General features: G+C 35.3%; 1 protein-coding gene across 2 annotated transcripts in view; it reads left to right on the top strand.

Annotated features, from left to right (window-relative positions):
• The window catches only part of LOC149531432 (IAA-amino acid hydrolase ILR1-like 5), a 92804-nt gene extending 72966 nt beyond the window's left edge, over positions 1–19838 (top strand). The window contains exons 4-5 of one of the 2 annotated variants that reach the window (XM_089811756.1): positions 19051–19179; positions 19276–19838. In XM_089811756.1, the coding sequence (XP_089667882.1) occupies positions 19051–19179; positions 19276–19680 (534 nt within the window). In that variant the 3' untranslated portion in view covers positions 19681–19838. Of the gene's footprint in view, positions 1–19014; positions 19180–19275 lie in introns of both variants that reach the window. The other variant, XM_089811755.1, reaches the window with a different exon arrangement.
• The last annotated feature ends 1999 nt before the right edge of the window (positions 19839–21837 follow it).

The following is a 21837-nucleotide window of genomic DNA, read 5'->3' as shown; positions in this document are numbered from 1 at the left end:
CACAAGCGCAGGGAAAAGATTGTATTTATGTGGTGGTAGACAAATTGACAAAGCTTTCTCACTTCTTTGCTATTCCTTCTACTTATACAATAGCTCAGATGGTACATTTATTCTTCAGAGAGGTTTTCAGGTTGCATGGGCTACCTAGATTTATTGTTAGTGATAGAGATGGCAAGTTCATGAGCATCTTTTGGCTTACAAGTATTCACATCTATATGGTAATTTTATCAAACACTTAGTTTGTAGTGTCTAATTTTCCATTATGTGCTATTACCCTTATGGCTCAAAAAGGATTGTTTGTATTGTGTTGTGTTTGGCATGTGACATATATCACATATAGGAATTGGAAAAAGATAACATATATCACAGAAATAACCAGCACACTATAATTTATATTGATTTTCAAGAATTAATAACAAGTGCAAAGCTGATTCATTGAATACTCTAGCAATAAATCAGAACAAACATTGTTTACACCAAATAGTTGAGGGCGTGGCCCTTGCGTGGACTTGCTGCAAAAAATATGCAACTGCTACAGTAATTCGGTTGCTATAGTAACTTGCTACAATAACTCGGCTGCTACAATGATGCGGTTGCTATAGTGTTACGACTGCTAGAGTGACATGACAGCTATGGTAACTTGCTATAGGAACTTGGTTGTAGTTGGAAATGCACCCAATCTGCCGGATATAAAGTTGATAGCAATGAATTCCAAAGGCCAAACCCCAAGAGAATGATGTTTAGAATGTCACACGAGAGGATAGATGTCCTCTAATGCCAAGAACAGATCTGCAACTTGCACATCCATTTTCTTCTCATATTCAACCTGTCAAATGAAGCTGCTCACGCTCCCTTTTATTCTTTCTCCAAGGGTCGATTCCTTTGACATGAACAATGTGGGATAAAAGATGTGTGATGTAAAACATATTAAAATAATGACTTATGTCTCCCTTAGGCGCCCCTTTTGATTTGCACATATTTCCATCAAATTTAATATTAAAGTAACACTTTAATATTTTACAACTAAATTAATTGTTACTTTAATAATACTTCAGGCATAAAAATATATTAGCCATTGGACTCTGAATAGCATGAGTGATAGCTTGTCGGAAAGCTCTTGCCGCAAAGTATCAAATTCAATTACCAAAACTAGCCTCCCTTGTGTCCCACTGACTTACTAAAAATAATAAGTATGCCTGAGACTGAGTAAATCAATTCCGTTTTGGCCCAAACTGGAGGTGACTAGGCCAAAACACTCCAAGATCCCTTTAAACTCTTCGTTAGCCCTCGGGACCGTGTAGAACTAGGCTAACGCATGCACACTTGGTCGATTGCTAAGTGGGGACATTACAAATTATTTACTCTATCCTCGTTTTGTTCACATAAAAGGCATCTTGATAGTCCTTTAAACTCAATTTTCTTAAACCAACTTGCTGTTAATATCCTTTCTTGCATGACTGCCCATATAAACATTCCTTCTTGTGGGAGAGAATTTTTATCCCAACTCAAATAGAGGGGTTAATCTGATTGGGGAGCTTCTCTTATTTGGCTGATCAAATGATATCTTGCTTTAATTTTGTATTCTCCTGAATTTTCTCTACCCTAGATTAGTTTGTCTGGTTTATTAAAGTCCTATATCTCTGGAAGCTAAAATGTTTCCTATTTCTTCTTTTTCTATTTCAGTTAAAGGGGCGTTCTCTAAACTCCTCAATTTCCACCCCATGCTTGGGTTATAATATGGGAAAATTATATAATCTCTAAGTTTGATCGTCTATAGATCTTTTAGAATGTCTTTAATTCTCTTGTTATTTATCATGGTCTCTATTTTTGGGTAACTACCCCATGAATCTTCCCAAAAAAGAGCAGAATCCCCTAGTCTTGTATCCTAGGTTATGTGATTAGAAAGGATATCTCTATAGTGGAAATTGAAATTCCACACTCTTGAGCCCGTAGGGAGTTTCCACGTTCTGAAGATGCTAGTTAGGTTGTCTTCCCTAAGATACTTATTGAATAAGATTCTTGCCCACTTCCTATTTGATTCCTAATATAATCTCCATACTAGTTTTGCTTCTAATGCTATGTTTTGATTTTTTATGTCCTTTATGCACACCCTTCCTTGTTTCAATGGTTGGTATATTTTCATCCAATTGATAAGTGCCAGTTTTCTCTTCTTGGTCGTACCCTGCTAGGAGAAATCTTTGAGCTTTATTTCTATCTTTTGCCTTGCTCCTTGAGATAGGGGTAAGAAGGACATTTGATAGTTGGTAATGCTGTTAGAACTGATTTGATCATAGTTGCTCTTCCAACGTTTAAGAGCATTTCGTATTTCCAACTTTACATTCTTTGTTCTATTGTACTTAAGATGGAATCCCATGCTTTGGATAGCATAGTGCTTTTTTCAATTGTCATGCCTAGGTATTTGCAAGGAAACTCCCCTATCCTGAATCGTAATTCTTGACTAATTTTTGTAGATATACTATATTGATTGTTTAGAAAGGAGATTTCTGATTTTTTTACGTTAACATTTTGTTCCAATGCTATTTGATACCAATCCAATACTTCCTTTTAACCTTTTGGCCTCCAAAGTGCTACTTTTGCTAGGAAGAGTTGCATCATTTGCAAATTGTTGGTGGGTGATATTTTCTACGCTTTAAAGTTATTTTGATTCCTGAAACTTGACCATCTAAATGTGCCTTACTAACTCCTTTTTAAAGAGATTTTGCCATTATAACAAATAGGAAAAGGGATAATGGGTCTCCTTGCCTTAGTCCTCTAGAAATATCAAAGGTATCTTTAGGAGTTCTATTTACAAGAATAGAAATTTTGGGAGTCCATACGCAATTGAAGATGAGGATGATCCATCTTTTGAAAATCGAAAAGCTTATAAGCATATACATAAGAATCTCCAATCTACCCTATCATAAGCTTTATGAATATCGAGTTTGATTACTATGCAAGGTTCCTTTTTTTGTTTTATTGAGTGCACTAATTCTTGCATTATATTAATTCCATTGAAAAATTATTTGCCTAGAACAAAACCTGTTATTGTTAAATATTATGGATCTTTGATAAATAAAACAATTACAAAATAAATGCTTGCAGAGAATATCTTACTTGAATAATGCAGAATGTATTTGCTTTTCTTTTGGCAGCGATCACAATATTATCTTCCTCCTTCAAACTATAACTGTAACAATTTAAGTGATGTATAATAGATGAAATAATAATGATAACAGTGAGCAATGTTTATGCAATATTGTTTGTTGACTGCAGGTACTTTGAATGCCGTGAATTGATTGCTTTCCCTGCGGCAGCATGCTCATATATATAGGAGAGAGGGACATGACTCAGAAGAGTCATGTCTCTACGTGGCCCAAGGGCCACGTAGAGACTTGCCTCTTCGGAGGCATGTTAGTTTGTAATAATAACAAACAAACTTAATATGAATGTACCCGATAATAACATGGCACGATAATGAGTTGTCTCCTGAATAACAAAGGAGCCCAATCATAATGAAGGCTGTAGATCAATCAATAAAACATGATGCTGATAATCCATATAACATTACATGGATGTAGGCATATATATATAGGTGTACGTATATTAATATATGCACATATATATATGCTTCTATCCTTGTGATTTATGGAATCAGCAGTAATTTTTAGTATATCAAGTAATCCATGTTTTGCTTCTTTTGACGCTAAACATTAACACTCCCTCTTTAGCTAGGGAGAAGTAAAACATCAATAGGTTAGAATCATCATGTAATCAACACAATATGAATAGTAAATGATCTCTACTTGCACTTAAGCAATGTCTAAAGATATCCATTGTGATTAAGTTTCCACGATCTCTACTTGCACTTAAGCAATGTCTAGAGATGTCCATGATACACTCATAATCTCTACTTGCACTTAAACAATGTCTAGAGATGCACATATAATCTCTGCTTGCACTTAAGCAATGTCTAGAGATGCCCCATATAATCTCTACTTGCACTTAAGCAATGTCTAGAGAAGCTCATATAATACACACATAGGTTTATTATTTACAAGATCGTCACTTTGTAAATAATTTCCTTCAAATGAATATGTCAATGAAAGATCGTCACCTTTCATTACATATCAAATGCCACTAAATAACCAATAGAGGCATAAACTCAAAATGAAATAAATATTTTATTTCAAAAATTTATCATTACAATTAATCATACCAAGTTTTTCTCTGAATTATTTCAGTTTCACTTTAGCAAGAGGCTTGGTAAGGATATCAACTGTTTGCTCATTTGTACATATGTATTTCAATTGAATAACTCCTCGATTCACCATATCTCTGATGTAATGAAATGAAATTTCAATATATTTGGAGTGGTTGTGAAATATTGGATTAGAAGAAAGCTTAATACAACTTTGATAATCACATTACATCATAATGGGCTTCAAATGTCTTTTGAAGAGATCTGATAGCAACTTTCGTAGCCATACTGCTTCTCTAGCACCCAAAGAAGACACAATGTACTCAGCTTCGGTGGAACTCAATGGTATTGAAGTTTGTTTCTGACTAGACCAGGAAATCATACCAGATCCAAGACTGAAACAATATCTTGAAGTACTCTTTCGCTCAACAGAGCTTCTGGCCCAATCAGAATCTGAATATCCAAGCAGTTCAATGTCGACTCTGTCATATTTGATTCCCATTCCAATAGTACCTTTTAGATATCTCAATATGTATTTGGCTGCATGTAAATGTATCTTCTTAGGAGCACACATAAACTGACTCAGGGTGTGAGTTGCATAGCATATGTCAGGACGAGTATTGACCAAATACATTAGGGATCCAATAATTTTTTTGTAGTAAGTAGGATTTGCAGCCTCAGATTTGTTCATATCATTTTTTAATTTGTGTAGATTTATTTCTATAGGAGTAGCAGCCGGTTTACATTCCATCATTCCAAATTTGGTTAATATATCAATTGTATATTTTCCCTGATTTAATATAATGCATTTCTCTAGTTGCCAGAGAAAGTAGTGAAGTAACTCTAAGTCTTTCATTTCAAATTCTACAGTGAGTTCTTGCTTACATTTCTTTATGAGATGTTCCTCACCTGTAATTAGCATATCATCAACATATAATATAAGAATAATCATATCATCACCTTTAGTTTTGAAGTATAGATTTGGGTCAGTTTCATTTTTGGCATATCCTAATTTTAATAGGTGATTATTTATTCTTTCATACTAGGCTCTGGGAGCCTGTTTGAGTCCATAAAGTGCTTTTTTTAATTTACAAATGTGAGTCTTGCTGTCATAAGTATTGAACCCTTCTGGTTGTTCAATATAAACTTCTTCTTCAATCTTACCATTGAGAAATGCTGTTTTGACATCCATCTGATGTACTTTCCATCCTTTAGATGCTGCAATTGCTAGGATTGTTCTGACTGAAGTGTATTTGGCAACAGGGGCAAAGGTTTCTTCATAATCAATACTTTCTTTTTGAGAGAAACTTTGGGCTACAAATCTTGCTTTGTATTTTTCAATACTACCATCTAAAGCATGTTTAATCTTGAACAACCATTTGGAAGAGACAACTGATTCGTTCTTAGGTCTTGGTACAACATCCCATACATCATTTTTCAATATAGAGTTATATTCCTCAATCATTGCTTCCTTCCATGATTGATGTGAAAGTGCTTCTTCAACATTAGTAGGTTCAGATTTTATAAGTTTAGATAGTAATGCAACATAGCAAGATTGATTTCTGGCCCTTTTGCTTTCCTGAATTACTTCATCTGGTTCAACTTTATTTTCTTCTAACATTTTTCTGGCCCAAAGAGGTCTCTTTTTATTGTTATTGTTGATGTTTTCAGGTTCTATATGATTAGACATGGAAGAGAAGTCAGAAACATCCTCCCTCTCAATTTCTGTGGTTTGATCTTCTTCAGAAATAGATTCATCACTATTACTAGAAATTTTAAAGGCTGTGTCTTCTTCAAATATTACATCTCTACTAATTTCAATTGTCCTTTGCCCAGGAATTTAGATCTTGTATCCTTTTGTAGTTTCACTATATCTAATGAATATTCCCTTTTTCCTGGATGGTTCCAATTTCGTTCTTTTCTCTTTTGGTATGTGAAGATAGATTGGACATCTGAATATTCTCAGGTGGCTTAAATCTGGTTTAATGCCTGTGAATACTTCCTCTGGGGTGGTATTCTCTAATATGGAGTGAGGGCATCGATTTTGAATGTAGACAGCTGTATTAGATGCTTCAACCCAAAACGAATAATGGAAATTTTGATCATGTAACATAGCTCTGGCTGATTCAACTTTAGATCTATTTTTCCTTTTAGCTATTCCATTTTGTTGAGGATTATAAGGTACAGAAAACTCTCTCTTAATCCCATTAGAAATGCAAAAGTTTTTAAAGATATTAGATATGTATTCACCCCCATTGTCTGACCTCAGGGTGTTGATCTTTTGACCTGATTGGTTTTCAACTAAGACTTTGAATTCTTTGAATTTGGATAAGACTTCAGATGACTCTTTTTGCTTTAGAAAATAGATCTAGGTTTTCCTAGAGTAATCATCAATAAAGATTATATAGAAAAGGCACCCATTAAGAGAGGGGACTGACATACGGCCATAGAGATCTGTGTGAATAAGTTCAAGAATGGATTTGGATTTATGATCACTTTTAGGGAAGGAATGTTTAGTATTTTTACGTAATGCACATCCCTTACAAATACTTAAATGATCAGTTTTTAGATTAGGTAGGCCTTTTACAATTTTCCCTATAGAGGATAAAGCCCGATAATTAAGATGACCTAGTCTCCTATGCCAGATTTCAGAGGAATTTGACTGAACATTACTAATGGTTAAGTTTAGACTAGGGTTTTGATTATTACAAAGCTTATAAAGACTCCCATTTCTAACTCCAATAGAGATGGCTTTCTTAATAGTTGAGTTCTTGGGCGAGGATAGAACTCTATCTTCTTGAAATGCAATTTTGTATCCTTGTTCAGCAAGTTTGGAGATGGAGACAAGGTTTCTCTTGATTCCTGGTACATATGACATTCTTGAGTTGAAGTGTAATTCTAGAACTCAGTTGTATAGAACAAGAACCAATTCTTTTAATAGGATAAGAGGAGTTATCTCCAATGGTTACTTCTTCTGATGCATGATTAGAAAAAGTTTCAAACTTATCCTTAAATCTAGTGATGTGACGAGAAGCTCCACTATCTATGATCCAAGTATTGAGGTTAGTGTTTAATTCACTTGAGAGAGAGCTAAATAGAATGCATAATTTTCTTTTTCTACTTTTTCAATATTTTCATCCTTAACTTCTGCTAATGCTGCTTGAATTTTTTGCTTTTCTAGACATACATAATAGGAGTGACCAATCTTGTCGCATTTAAAACATCTAACTTTGGACCAGTCACGTTGTTTGTGATATTTTTGATTTTTGTTGAATTCCTTCTTGTTATGTTTAAACTTCCTTTTTTTGTTTGATTTAGTAAACATTGCTTGGATGTCTCCCTCTTGATTTGTAATAAGTCCTCTTGAAGCTAGTCTATACTCCTCTTGAGTACATTTATTCTTTAGTTGATCAAATTTCGGAAGTTTGGGTTGTGAACTTAAACCTCGAATGAAGGTTTCCCATGATAGAGGAAGACCTCTAAGAGCAATCATGCTTAGTTCCTTATCATCCACTTGATTTTTCATAGTTGCAAGTTGATTTTTAATTTAGTAATTCTTAAGAAATATGAGGTTATGGATTCTTCACTTTTCATCTTTATATAAAGTAGATCTTGTTTTAAAGTTAATAATCTACTTGTATTGTTAATTTCAAATGTATTTTGAATGGAGGAGAACATTTCATATGCAGTTTGAAGATTAGCTATAGGTGGAAGGATATGATCCTTTATTGGGTCTATGATGATCTTCATTGCTTTATTATTATGTCTTTTCCATGTTACTTTCTCAGATTCACTTTCAGGCATGGGTAAATTTGATTCAATGTATTTTTCTAATTCCATTTCTGTTAGCACTATTAATAATATGATTTTCCAAGATGAAAAGTTTGATGCTCCATCTACCCTATCTTCAATTCTTACGCGATTCACCATTTTAATGCTTTGATTTTAAAACCTCTTTCTTTAACTTTTGAAATTTAGATTATAATGAATACTTTGCAAAAGTTTTCCTATCAGTATAGCTCTGATGCCATGTTAAATATTGTGGATCTCTGATAGATAAAACAATTACAAAATAAATGCTTGCAGAGAATATCTTACTTGAATAATGCAGAATGTATTTGCTTTTCTTTTGGCAGCAATCACAGTATTATCTTCCTCCTTCAAACTGTAATTGTAACAATTTAAGTGCTGTATAACAGATGAAATAATAATGATAACGGTGAGCAATGTTTACCCAATATTGTTTGTTGATTGCAGGTACTTTGAATGCTGTGAATTGATTGCTTTCCCTTCTAGAGTTTTAATTGCCTTCCATAGTTCATTGCCTAGAAAATGCCAACATTTCTAGAGGAAACTTGCTTGGAATCCATCAAGCCTTGGAGTTTTGTTGGGATTTTATTCAAAAAGAGCTTTCTTTAGTTCATCTATTGTTAAGCTTTGATTGATGAATCTGTTATCTGCTTCTATTATTACCATGGGTATATTATCGATCATTTGATTTTGAACTATTAGATCAGACCTATCTATATTATTAGAAGAGTTTTGGTAAAAGCTAACCTGTTCATTTATGAGGTCTACTAGGTCTTCTGACATGCATCTGTTAGTGCTTATAATCTTCACAATCCTATTGGTTTTCCTTCTGACTTTGGTGCTATTATGGAAAAATTTGGAATTTTTGTCTCTCTGCTAACCAAACCTCTCTTGATTTTTACCTTAAGAAAATCTATTCTTTTGATAAGAGATCTTCATGTTTTTTCATTGAGAATTTCTCCTTAAACTAACTTTCGTTGCCCATTCCTTCCTTCACAATTTCCTCGTCCAGTTTTGCTATTTCTTTTTCTACCTCCACTTTCTCTTGAAAGATGTTTTTAAAGTGTACTCTATTCCATTCTAACACTTTTTGCTTGACATATCTCAGTTTTGACACAAAGTAGAAAAGCTTAGAGCCTTTATATGAGCCTTCCTTCTACCATTGTTCCAATAGATCCATTAATTTCTCAACTTGAAACCACATCTTTCTGAATTTACTTTCCTCTATTATTTCTTAACTTATCGGCAAATGATCTGACCCGACTAAATTCAAAATAGCTTCTGAAAGGTATGATTACAAGTGCTGAGGTCTCCTTTCAGAAAGAACTTGTGGATTTCTATTATATTATGACAATTGACCCATTCTTGAAGATCTTTGAGGGCTTGAGGTTCATAAGAGACTCGCTTTTTTTTTCTGCACTGTTTAAACATGCATTGAAGTCTCCCCCAATAATGAAATTATTCTCTCATTTAATCAAATGGTATCTCAATTTCATTCCATAATGCCTTTTTACCAACAATAGTTACTGGGCCATATAGGTTTATTATGAAAACTTTAAGGTTGCTGTTAATTTAACTAAGGCATCCTCCTATCCAATTGTTCCTTTTGATATGAGCTTCAAAATCACTTTTCTAGGGTTCCATAGGATTGAAAGACCTTCTAAAGCTCCTTGTGCTTGAATAGCTTCTCCTTGCCATAAATCTACCTTCTAAATTTTTCAACTTCTAATGATAGCTTTGTTTCTTGGATTAGAACAATTTATGAGTTCATAATTTGGAAGGAGTGTTTAAGCAAACACTGTTTGTTAGGGATGTTTAAGCCCCTAGCATTCTAGGATGTTAACTTCATGGCTTTGTGGGAAGTTACGTCCCCTTCCCATTTTGAAAGATAGATGTCAGTTTTGATTGATTCTCAACCAAACTTGCTTGTAATCTCAATTCAGCCGAAGACTTTCTTCCTCTTTTCTTGAGAGTTTTTCCATAGTTGGGACTTGTTGATGTCAGTTTTGTACCACTACATAATATATAGCAATTGAACACTTGATATGAGATATCAAACATTCAATTCCTCTCTTGAAAAGTTAATACTCACGAAGACATGAGAACAACTCCAATGTTCCTTACACTTATGGATACTAACTCAGTTATCGATGTGATTTGTTGGTAATCATGTAGGCGGCCTTATGTATTCATTCTAGGATAATTTGGGTTTTAGGTGTGATGGTGATGATAATGGATTTGTAAAATATACGAATGCCAGATAATGTAGATGGTGGCGATGATGGGGGTGTGTTTACCAATGATGCTTCTCCTAACTTCTTTCCTCAAAACTCCAAATACTAAGCTACTCACTGCTCTACTTCTACTCCTCTGAATGGAAAGATTAGCAAATGGACTGGGATCGAATCTAATGAACGTTGACCAGCGGCTCTACCTCCACAGATGCAATGATTCAAGGGAAAAAGGACTAGTTTAGCACACAAGGCTTCCCAACAAGCCGCTAGGATGCTAGTGGCCTAGTTATAGATTCGTATCAAACATCCACTAATATCACCATACAACTATCCATCTACTCTTACTCTTAACAACTTCTTAAAATAAAATCTACTTTAACAACTTTAAAGGAAATCTAATTCTAACTATTGGAAGCAGAAACCATGCAATAATACCAAATGTTCTTAATCACCATGCAAGTCACAACAATGATAAAGAAAGACAATTTTGGTATTATCTTAGCAAAAATTTTCTTTGACCCTTTACACATGAGAGCAAATGATCTTATATAGAGGCCAAAAATTTCAAGCAATGGTAGAGATTAAGAGGAAAAACCAACGATCCAAATTGGATTCTAGAAACCCTAATTAGGGTTGCCACCCCATTGGCCAATGAGAAGACACCACCTCATCAATGGACCAATGAAAAAAAAGGAAAAGTGGCAACCAATGAGAAGACACCAAAATGGTAGCCAATCAGAATCAGACAGCTATCCTACCCAAGAAGAAGGAGAATTTGCCACTTGGGCTTACATCAAATGATCTAATATAATTCTACCCCTTTCTTTCATCTTTTTAGCCAAAGCGATGAACTTGGCTAGCTTGTCATTGACTTCCTTAATGGGAGGGCAAGGTGTATGTTTCATCTTGAGCTTAGCTGAATTATCATGTTGCTCGCTACTTGTAGTGTTTGCTTATGATCCTTCTCATATTCTTTTGCGTATCCGATAAAGGCATTGAGGTAGGCAAGGGTGCCCAAATGTTTTGTTTTTGATTGCAACCTTCCCTAACTTATCCAATCTTGATCCAAATTTTGTCTCATTGACGTTCTCCTCTTTGATATCTTCAAAATCAAGCGCAGCCCTAACATCGCTCATCATGGTTGAAATGGAAGTGTCAATGCCTGGGCTGTACTGTGCAATCTTGTTCCATACCTCTTCAAGTATTCTCAATCTGATAGTCAAGGCAACAAACCAAGACTCCACGTACTCAATCCTCCATCTATCAACTTGGCTCTTTCCAAATATTTCTCCAGTAGCTCAATGAATGCTTGTAGCTTGGGAATGGCTAAGTCCTTGACTGGAAGGAAATCCTTCCATTCACCTTCAAATATTCTGAATTTGTCTCTAATAGCCACTAATGACCTGAATGTCGAGACAAAGAAAGACAAGAAATTTTGCCCATCTTGGATTGTATCATGGATCCAATTCTTGACTTCACATAGCTGAGCTGATATCTCTTCTGTGTTGCTTTTGTTGTCTTGAGGAAGGGCTACCTGGTGCAACTGTTGGATAGGTTAGCAATCTCTCCAATACTTGTTCTCGGCCTCCAACTTTACAATCCTTTCGTTTGCCTTCCTCAACCTTTCTCTGATTGAAACGATGCCTTCCTGGATCTCCTCACATTCCATGTCATCCGTGATTCTTCCCAAGTTATGCTCTACTATCTCATATTCCTGAGCCACAATCTCATCCAACGCCTTGTTAACCGTTGGTATAGCGATCTGAACTTTTCGGTGACCATCATTGTCGTTTCTGATTACCTTTGCCACCATTTTTGCAATTTGTTTCTGGTTCTCGCTATCACCTTTTTCTACTAATCCTTGGATGTCTTCAACTGTTCGGACAGTCACTACCTCGCCTCTTGGCATAAGCATTTCCCTTAACCATAGTGGTGCTGTGCATCTCCCCAAATTTGGATTCGGCTCAACTAGAAAAGCATCACCAACAGCCTCGGGTGTTTGGCTTATTTCCTCAATATTAGTTGGCCTATCGTCTTCTTCATTAGTGACTGTCATATCTTCTCCATGTTGGTTCTCTGAGAGAGGAGAGTACTCGGTGCTATCATTGTAACTGCTTGATTTTGAATTAGAGCTCACCTCTACCGTGGTCCCTTGTCCACTTGTATTATCTTCTTGGCCTCTAGCCTCAATTATGCTCTCCCTTGATGGTGTTGTCTTTTGTTTCTTTGTTGGAGGTTCTTGATGTTCTTTTCCTTTCTCAACCTCCAAACCTCTCTTCTTGCTTCTAACAGTTTCTTTCTGTTGGCTACTTCCTTCAGCCTTCTGTCTGATCGACTCCGCTGGACCTTCGTTCGGTTTCATCTTCTCATAAGTAAGGTGTACCCTCTGACTTTGTAATTTCCTTAACTTCCCATTGTACTACGACTTGGTGTGCGAATCAACTGTTCTTTTAACTACTTCCAAGGAAGGATCCTGATGATCATCCCAATCCACTAGATTCAACTCTGTTCCATCCACTGTATCACAGTGTTCTTTTAGCACATTTTCATCATCTTCTAGTTGATCAGGAATATCAAGGCCTCTTCATCTGATTGCCCTCGTCATGTTCATTGACAATCTTGAGAAAGCTAGCTTTCTCACGTGAAAGTCATCTTGTGCATTGGCCTAGAAATCCTCTATAGTAGGAACATGTTTGAATGTATTTCCATGAGATGCCTTGATGAGACCACTAGGATCAAATCCTTGCCTTGCTCTATACCATCCTAGATGATACTATTCTAATTCTTTCTCCGCAACCGCAAAGGCGACAATATTGGGGCAACTATCATTGCCAATTCCAAATGAGAAGGTAATGCCTGTCTCACCTTTAAGTTTCATCATTCTATCATATTGCTCAAGTTGCCTAGCCAATTCTATCAAAACTATCTTGTTGGGTGGGTACCTTGGAAGTCTCTTGGGACATACTATGCTTCATGCTACTCTAATATAAGTGAATTGTGGAAATTGGATGAACCAACTCCCATACTTCTTGACCTTTGCTTCTGCTTTTGATGAAAGCCTCATAGCAGGTGTCCCTTGTAATATCCTTACTGTCTTCATGGCAAAGGTATCACAAAATATCTTATAGTCTTTGTTGTTGTGCAAGTGAAGTTGTTGATAGCACTCGTGCACCAAACATTGCCCTGACCCATTGCCAATTACTCCTAAGGCCTTAAGTCCAGGATTTTCATACAATCTCGCAATCAGATAGAAAAGATAGGACTCCATATAGAATTGCTTTTGATTTTGCATGGTCCTAAGTTGCAATTCTAGATTTTTGCTTATGATCCTAGCCCAATCAAATCTTCTTTTTTCTTTTTCAATTTCATCAATAAAGAAGTACATGCAGTTTTCGAATTGCATACCTTGAGATTGCCATACTCTGATTTGAAATCTGACATGGTGAGCCTTGATGACATGGTGACTCCATTTTTGCCCTCGTGTAGCCAATCCTTCTTTAGATGAACGAAATAAGCCTTTTGGTTGTCCTACAATAACTTAGCCGCTTGATCCATCATTACTACCGTCGTGCCTTTGTACCGGGGGATATTAAATGCTTCTTCGACTACTTGTCCGCCGATGTTGGCTAACACTCTTCCCTTCATCAAAAATGGACTTATTAACCAAATCAAACCGGGATGCACACTCCATTACCAATTTTGGACAAGGCAAGGTAGGAGGGAAGGCCGCCATGTGTACAATTCCGCTTCTGTAAATTTTGTTTTCCATGGGGGATTGTCCTTCTTTCAATTTGTCCTTTAACTGTATCATGTTTATTGTGTCAATATTGGTATCACTTATTCGCCTCACTTTCGAGAAGGTGGTCTTAGGCATAATGTCTTCCTTGTCTTTTTTGTTATTTCTTCCCTTTGGGTTCTTGCTTGCACTAACATTTACCATCCTAAACACTTATTTCTGCCCCTTCATTCTAAGTGATATGGACTACTCTTATCAATCTCTAACTTTCTTTCTATCGATAGAATCTAACTTATTTTGGCCTCGCCAAGTCCTATCTCTACACTTATCAATCTCCAACCTTCAACCTAGGGATGGAGCTACCACTTATTTCTATCTCTTCGTTACCTTAGGATGGACTACACTTATATCTCCCAACTTCAACCTAGGGTGGTCTAACTTATTTTTGCCTCGTTAAATGTCCTATCATGAAATCTATACTTATCTCTCCAAATTTCAACTTAACAATGGAATGATGAAGTGGTGGATGATGAATGCAAGAAGAATATAAGGGAAACGAACCTAGCAAGAATAATAAATAGAATCCGCCTTTAAACCAATCTTCACCTCTAAAATGAATAGAATTTTACCTTAATTTTGGCTTTACCAATAACTAGGCCCTCTTCAAATTCGGATAAGATCTCGGAAATTTCAAGCCTCCTTGCAAATAATAATGCCCTTGCAAAAATCAGAACTTTGTCTCCTTGAAATCGCCCACATATTTGCCCAAAATCAGACCTTGGATCATGTATCCTTCACCAAATAAAAATCGCCCAAATCTAGGGCAAAATTCGCAGCCTTTAGCAAGAAAAATCAGACTTCACAAAATTGCCAAATAAGAGAAAAGTTCATATCTGCTCCAAAATCTGACCTAGGGTAGAAATTTGCCCAAGATAGAAGAAGAAAAATGCTGCCAAGCAAGGAAAATCTGCCCAAAAATTGCTTAAATCTGCAAGTTGCCCTTCTAGGGAAAAATCGCTCAACAGATGAAGAGGAGGAAGATGGAATGAGGAGATTGAGAGAGGAGGGAGCCCCTCTTATACCTAAATTTCCATGCCCCTCCAAGTTGGCTGACTTGCCCTGGAGGAAAACAAAATTAAATTAGCATCTTTACTAATGGCCCAGATTTAAATGCCACGTTAAAATTACTACGCTCAAAATGAAATCAGCCCATTTAATTGCCGGTTGTGATAAAAAAGTGCAAAATAAAACAAGGAAAGCCTAGGAGATGCCAAAATTTTCATTTAAAAACGTTTTGGCAATTAAAATATCATTAAAATTGAATTTAGCAAGCCAAAATCAATGTTCAATTCCAATTTATCAATTTCTTTCAACATTTAAGAATCTCCTAAGCAATACTTTCACCAATTTAATGAGATTTTGCAATTCAATCCACTTTCAATTTTGCAAGGCAATTTTAATTTTTAACCAAAATAAATCATTTGTCTGGCATTCAAAATCAATTTTCCAATTTTAATTTCACTATCAAAAATTTCTCTCTTCACCAAAAAAAATCAAGATTTTCCAAAACAATTAAATTTAAAAAAATTCATTTTGAAAATGCTCAAGTCTATACAATTATTTCCAATTTCCAAAATCTGTTTGGGTCCAAAAATTTGCAAATTTATCCTGCCAAATATTGTTCTAACCATTGAAAAATGTTGTCTTTGAAATCATTTGGCCTAAGGATAAAATTACATGTTCCGGAAAATCAAGTTTCGCACTGGGTAAAAAGTAAAATCCAACCACATCCCTCCTGGCCCAAAGCATCCACGGTGTAAAATTTTCAAATTGAAAACTTTTGGACAACTTCAAAAAACTCACTAAGGCGACCAAAAAAAAGGGAGTCCCATTTTGGGGCAATGGTGTGAAAACCTCACAACAAGACTCTTCCATCATAAATGTTTGCAATCCCTAATATGTTTTCTTGTTCTCTTTGTTCTGTAACTTCAATATCCATAATCTGAGTGTTCATTTCTTGTTCCTCTTGTATTATGATGTTTTCTAGAATCTATGTTTGTCTATTTTGATCTGATTCCATAGCTCCTTCTATGACTAAATGATCATCAATTGTTTCTGTGACATCCATTATATTATAAATGGCTTCCAGCTCTGTTGGAATTTTGTTCTTGTTTTGTTCACATTTATCCTCCTTCATCGTGTCTACTCCAATGTTATTGTTAAGATTGATCTGTGAGCTAATGTTTCCATTGTTGATCTTAATTTTATCTTGTGTCTTTTATTCTTTTAATGTTTCTTCTTCCCTCATTGCATGCCATTCCTTCAGATTTTTCATTGACTTCATCTTGGATTTCTATTTCCTACTCTTTAAGATTGGATAGGAGGTTCAAGTTGGTTTCTCACTTTTTGATAACTTCTTGCTTCGCTGATGCAACCCCTTTTGTATCGTTGGAGTTGGGCACTTTGTTATCTTGCCTTTTTTTCTCAATTTCATTGTTATGCTTGTGTTCCCTATTAACCTCCCTTTTGTCTATTTAAAGAGGTGGGACAATTACTTTAAATCCTTCTCCATGCTCTGCAAATTTGATTTGTTACAAAATTATCCTTCAACAATTTGGTACAAGGATCAAACCCTAGCAAATTCAAGATCTTAGTTGGATTGACAAAAGCCTTGGACCACATAACCCTACTATTATCAGTGGGGCCTAGATAAGTTCTTGGATGGGTTTCATATTCCCTGAAGCTCGTTGATAATATGATAGATTTGCTCTTGCACAGGCGGTTTACCTCTACTAATATTTTAAACTCCCTTGTATCGAAACTAGGTTGTTCAAAGGCTAAGAAAGAGCCTGCACTATCCCCTATCAATTTTGAGATATCTCATTTAAAAAGTTCTACTGGAAGATGACCCAAACTGAACCAATGAGGGAAAATTGCCAGAGAGAACCTTTTCACATTAAAATTTGGGAACCAATTAACACGAAAGGATAGCCATTATAGAATAATTTAACCTTTGAAAAAAGTAACTCTTATAGTTTTTCTAGCTTACTTTTTGAGAAGGAACTTTCTGGCTGTGTGAGTAATACTTACCTGGTCGCACAAGGATTCTTTCCACCATTTTTCCATTCCCTCCATACAAGAGATAGGCCCATTCACATGGCCATCAAGCCTATCTTTCTTAATTGTTGATAGTATGGATCTGGACAACCCCCAATTTCATCCATAACCTTACGTGTGATTCTTGGTAGATTCCTCAGGTCTAGATGGATTCTAAAATTTGAGGTTTGATCTCTTTTTTAAAGTTTGAGAAAAGCTCCCTCAGTTGTTGTTTGGATGCAGAGGTAGCATAAACCATGAAACTGCTTGTGGCAATTTGTGCCCTATTTACAAACAGTTGGCTCCAATTGCGAAAGCAGGCATTGAGGAGGTCAGTGGCTCGCTGGGGCTTAGATTTATATGTAACAGATGAGAATCCATCTTGCTTGAAGCTCGTTGACGAAGGATTCGGAGTGACTGTTTTGCCAAGGAAACCCTAGTGGACTCCATTTTCTGCAAGATCTTCTCTGCTTAAGTGATTCCTGATTTAAACTTTTTAATGTAGATGCCGAGTTTTGCTTTTGCCATCTTTTCTTCCTTAACACCAGATTCTGTCCTTCATGAGATTGCAGAGGAGATGGATGAGAAGTTTTTAGATTGTAGGACAATTTCGTAATTCGCATTTTTCTTTATTTTTTTCAATGTTTTTGGATTTTATGCTTTTTGAATGTTTTCGGATTTCTTCCAAACAATTAATTTATATTTAATTGTTTTCTCTATTAACTTTTAATATTTGCATTAAAATATGTTTTGTCATAACTTTTAATTATTCATTAAGATTTGAAAAATTAAAGGTGAAATTGAATTTTTTATATTTATCAAGTGTTGATTTTGATTTAGATTTAGTTCTTCAGGTTTTGGTTTATTTATTTTTTATTGACATTATTGATAATCTAATTATATCTTGATTTGTATACATTTTTGTATATTGTAAAATATTAAATCAACTTATAATTATTTATGTAGCACTTAAGTGTCTATATTGCTTTTAAAGTAACGCAAATCTTATCTAATTAAACTTGGAAAATTTTTCTGAACATGTGTTTAATGAATGTTGTATCCTGCTGTATCCATGTCAGTGCTCTTAAAAAATGACTGTATACGTATCTGAAACTATGTCCATATCCATATCTGTATCCATAGCCATGTCCGTGCAAGTTTGATCCTTACAAGAAGTTCCTATCTTGTTTGGATTCCCAGCTTTAAAACTCTCCCTTGAGGCAGAAAGAAGCAAGTGCTGAATTTGTATCTCTCGGTTCCATCATACTTTAGTCTTTAATTGGACTGAGTGAACCCTGCATAACATTCTAAGGGGTAGGAGCAACTGGGGATTCCTTAACTCCCCTAAGGTTCTAGTACTTATTTCTCCTGCCAAACCTCCTATAATAACTCTTCTGAGATGGTTTGCCAACCCTTTTAACTGGAGCTTGAGAAGGAATTGTGTGGTCCTTTTGTTCTCCAAACACGCTGTGAATTATTGTGGTTTATTGTTTAGGCATCCTGCTGCAGTATTACTCACTTTGAGGTAATTGTTACAAACCATAAGCACTCAGTCAAATGCCTCCAAATATCCATTTTTGAGGATAAATAGGCCTAAGAAGCAAGAACCTTGTCCACTTCCACAATAACACAGTGCCCAGAATTTGGGAAGTTTATTGAACCATAAATCTTTTCTAAAAACATAGTTTGCTGCAACTGTTTCTTTCTTGGATCTGCAGTTCAACCCTCAGTAAGAACCCATTAATAATACAGACAAGACTTAAGAGAATACCAAACTTTACCAGCAACTGTATTGTCATTATTTCCTAAAACAACATGAGTTACTTGTGACTTCATCTTCTTAAGCAATATATCTGACATTTTTGATTAGCTTCGCAGCATTCTATTTGTTAGGTTGGTATCTTTTTTCTGTAAATGGATTTTTTCTTTTCCATGTTAAGGAAAGTGGAAAGCTCATTCAACTATCTTTAAACAAGGTTGTCTCAATTGGGTTTATTAATGGTGGAGAGGGACATAATGTTATTCCTCATAGAGCCAAAATTGGAGGATCATTGCGAAGCTTGACAACTAAAGGACTCACTAATCTTAAGAAAAGAGTGAGAGAGGTCAGTTCCCACTCTTCTCATCATCAATTGGAAGTCGACAATTAGAATATATTTACCTTGGTTTGGAAAATAAAATTTCTCACGGATTGCTTGTAGGTAATTGAAGGCCAAGCTGTCGTACACAGATGCATGGCTTTTGTAGACTTTTTTGAAGATGTGCCCATGTACCCTGCTGTGGATAATGACAAAATTTTGCACAATCATGTAAAAGCAGTTGGTGCATCCTTGCTTGGTTTAAGCAATGTAAAAACTGCACCACAGATAATGGCAGGTGAAGACTTTTCATTTTATCAACAGAATATACCGGGCGTAATGTTTGGTGTTGGTATAAGGAACCAAAGTATAGGCGCAACTCATTCAGTACACTCTCCATTCTTCTTTCTGGATGAAGCTGTACTTCCTTTAGGAGCAGCTCTACATACTGCAATTGCAGAAGTGTATTTTGAGAAGTATAGGGACAAGGGACAAGACCCTATTGAAACAAGACATACTGAACTTTAAGTTTCTAACATTGCATTGGTTTCCCCATAACCAGCATAAAATTTGTATTAATTTTTATGACTAGGGTGGATTGTTAAACTCGATGTAAGTTTTATATTTTCCAGATATAACCACTTTGTATTGAATGAGGAATCCTGAAAAGATTAGCAGTTATTTAATTGTACAAAATGTACTGTAATTGTTAGGCTGTAATATTATTTCTCTATTATTGTTTTTGTATGTACTTTTTGATCTTAGAAATGTTGCATTAAGGAGCTTCCTAGACATTATTTTGCCCCGCTCATCCATACCTATGTCTTTAGTCTTCTGTTTATTTTTTGCATATTGTTTTATAATAGAATCACACAATAGTAGCATAAGAGAAAGGGAAACCCCATTATATAACTAGATTTAATGATGCGAGAGCTCAAACCAATTCCAATGCATCTCTATTAATATGCTGGGTACATCTTTTACATCTCAACTCTGAAGGTGGTTTCATAAAGTAAACAATGATTACAATTATGTGTACTCAAAAGACTTGATTATACTCTCCTAATTTAGCATCTCTTAATTGCAATGTGTTGTAAAGGAAAGGCCTAGTCAATTCGTTGTTTTGCTTTTGTGAATATACTAGTTGAGCAATGAAATAATATTAATATAAATAGAAACAGTAAAAGTTATATGTGATGGATTGGTCTCTTTGTTCTTGCAAGACATTCTTACAATTATTCTCAAGGAATCTATGCAAGATATCATTGTTATGGAATAATTCCATGATTGATTTTTCTATTGAAATCCTAAACTCAATATAAATTTTGGTATTCATTAAACTTTTCTTAAGGCTTTAAACCATATAATTAATGCTACTAAAGCTTATGAAATTAGAGTTAGGTTAGTATATATGTGATTAGACTATTCTAGGATGATGACTGTGATGTTTGTCAAAGCTAAATCTGATGCTTTTCAGTTATTTAAGTGGCATTTAGCCAGAGTTGAAAAAGAAACAAGGAAGAGTCTGAAGTGTTTGATATTTGACAGAGGTAGTGGATTTATTTCCAATGAGTTCAACACATTCTACAACGATAGAGGAATTAAAAGATAGATGTCAGCACCAAGGACCCCTCCTCAGAATGAGATAGATGCAAGGAGAAACAAATCAATAATGGACCGAGCTTGAACATTGATGATGGAGAAGAATGCATCACAAAAGTATTGGAGAGAAGCTATCAGTACTGCCTGTTTGTAACTTAAACATAGTACAAGTCAAGAAAGGTACAAATGCTACACCTTTTGAACTATGGTATGGATATGCTCCTAATGTGAAATATTTTAAATTTTTTGGAAGCAAATGATATATATTGAAAGATAATAGGAATGAAAAACTTGATGCAAAGAGTGATGAAGCTATATCCCTAGGATATTCCACCAAAAATAAAACTTACAAGTGTTTAACCTCTAACACTAATAAAGTTGTGGAAAGTGCAAATGTGAAAATTGATGAATTTGTAGAAAGAAATGATGTTGGATGTAAGGAAGAACTTGAAGACTATAATACATTCATATATGTGGATGATGGTACTCCCAACACTCCTACATGGCAAGAAAACAAAGCAACAGCTTCCTAGCAGATAGGGAATGCTGAGGTGAAAAAATGGGTTGCCGAGCAATAGACAGTGGGTGTCAAGCATCAGGTAGAAGATGCCGAGTCATAGAGAGGAAATGTCGACCATTAGATAGATAACGCCGAGCGTACATAACCAAAACCAGAACCAGAACCAAAAAGAGATAATGAGTTTGAGATTATTTTTCATTCAGCCTACAAAAACTTAAAAAGTATATTAGATGGATGTCGAATTCGCATTTCTGAATGGTATACTTGAGGAAGAAGTGTACATAGAACAACTAGAAGGATTTGTTGACCCAGACAATAAGAATATGGTATGTAAACAAAACAAAACTCTACATGGATTGAAACAAGCTCCAAGAGCATGGTATGAAAGACTACACAATTAGTTGACAAAGATTGGTTTTGAAAGGACATCAGATAGCAACAATGTATACTTGAAGACTGGTTAGAATAATGAGGTACTACTATTTGAAATTTTTGTTAATGACATTATATTTGGAAGAAAAGAGACATTATGTAAATCATTTTCTGATGAAATGAAGAAGGAA

The sequence above is a fragment of the Cupressus sempervirens genome, chromosome 11 (genome assembly GCF_028749045.1).
Source record: "Cupressus sempervirens isolate cs-2001-9-10 chromosome 11, ASM2874904v1, whole genome shotgun sequence".
In the NCBI taxonomy this organism is placed as follows: domain Eukaryota; kingdom Viridiplantae; phylum Streptophyta; class Pinopsida; order Cupressales; family Cupressaceae; genus Cupressus; species Cupressus sempervirens.
The sequence above is the reverse complement of the archived record's forward strand: the minus strand, read 5'-3'. Positions and strand labels throughout refer to the sequence as shown.